This window comes from Trachinotus anak, unplaced genomic scaffold (assembly GCF_046630095.1).
Source record: "Trachinotus anak isolate AG129_WGS33_773 ecotype Australia unplaced genomic scaffold, CSIRO_AGI_Tana_v1 ptg000012l, whole genome shotgun sequence".
NCBI lineage: Eukaryota > Metazoa > Chordata > Actinopteri > Carangiformes > Carangidae > Trachinotus > Trachinotus anak.
In genome coordinates this window covers 577501-583658 of record NW_027273863.1, presented here as the reverse complement: position 1 = coordinate 583658, position 6158 = coordinate 577501, and the positions used below count along the sequence as shown (strand labels likewise).

General features: G+C 39.9%; 1 protein-coding gene across 1 annotated transcript in view; it reads right to left on the bottom strand.

The window, feature by feature from the left end:
• Nucleotides 1–1426: 1426 nt before the first annotated feature.
• The window catches only part of dpydb (dihydropyrimidine dehydrogenase b), a 19224-nt gene continuing 14492 nt past the window's right edge, over nucleotides 1427–6158 (bottom strand). The window contains exons 19-25 of the mRNA XM_071492650.1: nucleotides 5359–5501; nucleotides 4778–4832; nucleotides 4279–4400; nucleotides 4017–4166; nucleotides 3849–3911; nucleotides 2200–2277; nucleotides 1427–2100 (exon numbers count right to left, since the gene is read on the bottom strand). Coding sequence (XP_071348751.1) covers nucleotides 1936–2100; nucleotides 2200–2277; nucleotides 3849–3911; nucleotides 4017–4166; nucleotides 4279–4400; nucleotides 4778–4832; nucleotides 5359–5501 — 776 coding nt within the window. The 3' untranslated portion in view covers nucleotides 1427–1935. The remainder of the gene's footprint in view (nucleotides 2101–2199; nucleotides 2278–3848; nucleotides 3912–4016; nucleotides 4167–4278; nucleotides 4401–4777; nucleotides 4833–5358; nucleotides 5502–6158) is intronic.

Genomic DNA, 6158 nt, shown 5'->3' with positions numbered 1-6158 from the left:
AATGCTCGGTGGAAGTAGTGACAGCAGACAGAAAAACCACTGAGGTACCCTTTGAAACAAGATGTGTTCAATAAAAAACCCCGAAGCTTCTGTATACTGTGTAAGTAGAGTAAGCGCAGTTACTCGTACTGTACTCCTGAGGTACTTGTATTTTATCTAAGCCTCTATTCTATGCAACTTTATGATATAAAAAGTATTTAAATTAGCATCATCTTGACAACTAGAAAGTTGTCTCCACCAAGGTCAAACAATCCTGAGTGTTTGGTATAGAACATTATCTTGTTTGCAGATCCAGATAATAATCTGGATCTGAACCAAATTCTACAGCGTAAAAGAGCACAGCACCAAAACATGCTTTGGCAGTTTCCATCCCAGTTTCCATCCCTCATCCCCTGTGTTTTCCTGCTGTTTTCGTCTCCCTCGTGTGGTGTGATGCCTCCAGTTGGTCTTTCTTCCTGTCTATGTGTGTATATGTGTGTATGTGTGTTTCTCCTGTGGGGAACCATCTTGTATCTGCTCCTGCCAAACTACCTGAACACCTGAAAATCATCACCTTGTCAACTACAAAAGCTGCTGCAGTATTAAACCCCAGACCTTCCCTCCAGTCCAGGTTTGCCAACCTTGAAGAAAGTCTTAGTACCACCTTCAGAAACCTGCTGAGGTGGGTGACTAAATCATCACGTAGGTGGCAATTTTATGGTTGAAAAAAAATCAGTCGAATGCCTGTTACATTTCTTTAAACAAAAAAGATCTTTCTTAATGCTAGATTTTACCAAAACAAGACATTTTGTTATATATTTATATTATATTTAAGAGGAAATATAGGCCATTTAAAATCACATTAATACATACATTACTACAATGGTTAAAAAATGCTAATACATTTCAGTATCTTGCAGCGGGCCATACATAAATGTGTTTATGGCCAGACACCATACTATTTAGAGGTGTTTGAGTGTACTAGAGAGTGTTGTGGTTATACTAGTCATAGTCAAAATTTATTTTGGATCTTAATCCTTTCATGTGGGGGCTAAAATCTGGAACCGCTTACCAGAGAACCTGAGATCTTTGGAACCTGTTATCACTTTTGACACAGGCATAAAAACTTTATATGTAATAAAATGGAAAAAGGAGAGATGGGTTAATGGATTTAGTATTTAAGTAAATCAAGTAAATATTTGTATAATTCTAAAAGTCCAAAAGTTCGAGAAATACTTTGAACTTCTGGTATTTTTCCTGTGTCATGTGTCAATCTTATGCAACATTTTTTTTTCTATGCACATTAAACTTTCTAGATATTTCTGATGAATATATGGAAAAGTGTGTTATATGTGGGTTGTTTTATGACGAATAAAACCTGAGACATGTCGATACACTGATCTCCTCGATGAAGAGTTGTTGAAAGAGTGTGCTCCACTGCACACGGTTTGCTGCATCAGGAAACCTTTATTTAAATCATAGACTATATTGTACCAAAGCAATTCCTTTCGCATTAATACATTTAACATACAGAGTATGTACATTTAATTAGACATAGGCTATCATCACATCAAACACAGCGTTGACAGAAGGATAACAAAGCAGAATCCACAACTGATAATGTAATTTGAGTCCTAACTACAGTTTAATTACTGACAAATTTATTTTGATACCACTATTGTGAAGCGTCACCTTTTAAAAAGGCTGGTTTCCTCTTTCCACAGCGGTTGTATTGGTGCTAGTATTTCTTAAAATATTCTCTGTTAAGATGATAAACATATTGGACATCATTTTTCTATCAATTTTCAACTCTTTACATCATCCAAATTATTATCATTAACAGGAAACAATGTCTCAAACTTAATGCGGAAGATTAATTCATCATAAAACTGAGCTTAATAATATCTGATCTCTATTATATTATAATCAGTAGAAAGTTTTGGTTTGGCTTTCCTTTCAGCAGACGGGACTAATGGGTACTCCCCTCTTGGGCTGATGGGGTGTTGTCCTGGTAACCATGCTGATGCAGTCTATGACTGGACATACGCTGAAGCACAGGGTGCAGCCCGTACAGTTGTCAGTCACAAGGGGAAGGTGGGTCTCTGGATGGAACTCAATGGCCTGGGCAGACAGTAAGTGTTACAGGAATGAGGTGGATCATTTAAAAAAAAACACAGAGGAAGAGATAACTATCTTTATGTCACAGACAGAGTGACGTACCTGGTATCCAGAGTCATTGCAGGTCATGTAACATTTACCACAGTTGATACACATCTCTTCATCTATCAGAGCCACGACCTAAGAATAAAGGGGGGGTGGGGGTGGAGGTCATGATTATGATCACATTACATTAATTTTATTTGAAAAGTCATTATCTGTGATATGTTTCCCTACTTTTTGTCTCCACTCAGCATACAGCAACATTCAGACACACAATTCTTCTGCAGCTGTCACCTCATGAAAAATTCATGTAATTCTCCTGGGATATTTTTATAGGGCCACATTTCTCAACGCAGGCAGCCACTGTTCAGATAAAGCCCAGTTTTAGTTTGGAGGAGGTTACAACACCTGATAGACTGTCAGCACCACAGCTGTCGTGAAGAGAAAGCACAGCAGCGGCTGCACTTCCTGCGTGTGTGCAGGAGAGTAGTCTGGAAGTAGTCTGCAGTCTGGCAAAGGAGCCGCTGCTGTGCCTTCTACCGCTCCTCTGGGGAGTCTGTGCTCACATACTGTCTATGTGTGTGGTACGCGGGCTGCACAGCAAAGGACAGAAAAGCCCTACAGAGAGTGATAAACAAAAAATCATCTGCTGCCCTCTGCCCTCCCTGGGCGATATCTCCAGGTCCTGCTGCCCTTAGAAGGGTCGACTCAATAACCTCAGACCCCTCACATCCAGCCCGTCACCTCTTCATCCTTCTGCCCTCTGGGACAGACATTGGATTGTTTGTGGGCATCTTTTAAAAGTGTCTTTCTGGCTCCATGCACAGCAGCACTTCACTCTGCTAGTGTGCCGTGCTCCCTGCTGCCTCTCCTAACTGGCAGTGTGCTGATCTGAATCTATTGCATTTATTATATATATATGCATTGTAACACACTGATTATGCATGAGTACCTCCCACAATCCCGCATCAAATAACCCAAACTATCACTCTAAGTGTAGGACATCTCGCAGCAGCAACAAGCACTTTAAAACAAACATATCAGCACTTAACTGTTTCATTATATTGTGTAAACTGCTTTGCTGCTTTTTGCTATATTTCCTTTAAATATAGTTATTTTAATAGTGTTTGCATTTAGTATTTTACAATGTATTTTATCTCCCTAAGTGCAACTGTGTTGTTTTGTCTGTTGTGCACTAATAAATAAATAAAATCTTTTGATATGAAGTAATTTGATTGTTCAAGATGTGGTCATCTTGTGTGAATAAACTTTATTGGAATCCAGCAAAACTGACGGGGGGTTCTGTGTTTACATTCAGTGTGAACTCCACATCATGGTCACTTAAGTGATGTGTACAGTGTGAGCATAAAAGGTTTTGGGACATTTACACTAAAATGTGTAATGTGAAAATTGAATGATGATGAAAAACATCATGTCTCCCAGCTTATCTGTTAAGGTCTAACCATTCTTTTATTTCTTTTTATTGTGACCTTATATTAGACAAAAATATCTCTGGTCAAACTCACACATCTTTATCTAATGATCTTGAGATCAGTTTGGGTTATGTCAAGATGTCAAGAATGTCAAAAAGTGATTGCACCCATGGTCTATGGCCATCTGTTCATTTTCAAGTCAACAACCCCACTTCACCTGTACCTGTACAATCATTAGAATATAAAATGGTAACAATATGTGAGGAAGAACTGTACCTGCTCCATGTTGTTAAGTTCCTGGTATGCTCCAATGTGGCGCAGTGCTCTGGCAATCACATCCTACAAACACACGCAATACACACACACATGCAAAAAGCATAGTTATTATTTCACAGAACAAGGCGTGACACATCCTGCTGAAAAGTGAGTGTATGATTACCCCACCTTGACAGCAGGAACAGGTTTTTTGGGCGTGCCAACCCGAGTGATGCTGGTTTCCATCACATCAGTTTTACCAGCGTCTCTGAGCTGTTTCTTGTGCTGTGCAATGGCTTCTGTCCTCTGTTGGAGGTATGGACCAAAGCTAGGGAGGCTCTACACACACACACACACACACACACACACAATCCACCATTTAGAGGGAATATTAGATATTATAGATCACTGTTATTGCACTAACAGAATTATTGGCAGTTAGCAGTGGTACCTTTCCAACCAGGTCTTCCAGTCTGGGAACTGGTTTTCCTTTCTGATGTCGCTCTGTTGGAGGAGACTGACCATCCCAGTCCTTCAGCTCCAGGCTCTTGAGGTACAACAAGGTCTTCAGACCTTCAGACCAAGCACATACATTTACCATGATGTTATTATCATGTAGTGTAAATATCTCATAAATACACTGGAACATGTTCATAGCTCTTCAGACCTGGATAGAAGGGGAAGGTTATCTGAGGTGAGTGAGTATAATTATATACATCACTCTGGTACCTTTATTGACACTAGTGATGAAAAGTGGTTTAAAATTAACCTCATCAGTGTCAAAATATGGACTTTATTCAAAATCTTGTTGAGAAAAACAGGGCCCCCAGTAACCCGGCCCCCACACAGGGTCACTGTTTAGCCTTATCAATGATTTGAAGCATTGAGGGCTTTTTCAAACACTGCTGATGTTTTTTCACCAAGGACAAAATACAGAAACAGTTACATACCTACACAGTAATCCTCAATCACTGTGAAATCCTGGTTCTGAATTGCACTGCACACCTGTTGGCATCAGAGAGACAGACATATGTCTTTCAACAAGAACAATGTAGATTCTATTTTGCTGAAAACAGTATGCACCTTATTGGATATTCTAAATCAGTGTTATGTTTCTCCTGTAATTTACGTATAACAACTTATAGAATTTAGACCTGGTCCCTCATAAGGAATTGCTGGAAAACAACAAATATGGGGCAAAATAGTAAATATAAAATAAAGGCAATGACAATAATAAAAAAATAATGAATGTAGTGAACTGAATGAAATCAATGAGAAAAATAATTAAGCCAATTTAAAACAGAAGAGGGACTTCTCACAACAATCAATGCATACTTAGGTTTTCCTTTAGTACAAACACGTGTACAAACACATGTTTTATTGCTTTATTACAACAAATGATGAGTCATATTGATGCTGACAGATACATGTCTGATTTGAAATGAAGGACCGCCACTGGGCCCATGAGCTGTATCATTAAAGCATGACTGCAGTCTCACCCTTCCAGCAGTAACAGAAATGTGATCATCACCTGTAACACTGAGGCCCCAGCGTGGAGAAACTGCAGTCCAGTCTCTGCTGAGTCAATCCCCCCGGTGGCCAGAATGGGGAAACCAGGAATTGCTTTGCCGATGGCCGACACTGCTCTGAGAGCGATGGGTCTGATGGCGTTACCTGCACACATCATTAATATTGCTAAATGCTTGAGAGAAGCACCTCTCGAGGAGCTGGCTCAGAGTGTGTGTCATGTGTCACTTGTGACAGACAACACTGGTGTCTTTTCATGTCACCTAAAGATGCTGCACCTCGACATCCTAAACCTTTGGTTTCATTTCTATACTGTGTTAAAGTCAGGACACTGAGTTTTCAGACCTTGTTTTGACAGATAACCATCACACTTACAGCCTCTTTGTGCCAGAGACGTTATGTTCACAAGATAATACAGTGGCGATCTGAGACTCCTCTTTCATTGCGCGCCCATGTGCAGATTTGTGTGTACAGTATATGCTTGTTGTCAGTCTGTGTTCACATGTGTCACTATGAACTGTAAAGGGGGTTTTATATTATATTCTGTGGCTCTGGATGGAGTCTTGATGATGCCATAAGGGCTATCTTGGCATGGCTACAAACAGAAAGCCTGTGTTACAATCTGGAGGTAAGTGGGTATTTACCAGGCTCCAATGACAGATGCTCTGAAGTTGCATTGTGAGCTTTAGAGCCAGTGTTTGTGGCTCTCAACCCACGTTAGGGGCTGAAGGTCAGGATGTCTTGGCCTCTTTCATTTTGACCATTCTCTTTTAAATCTTTCCTTTCTGAGTCAAAACAAACATT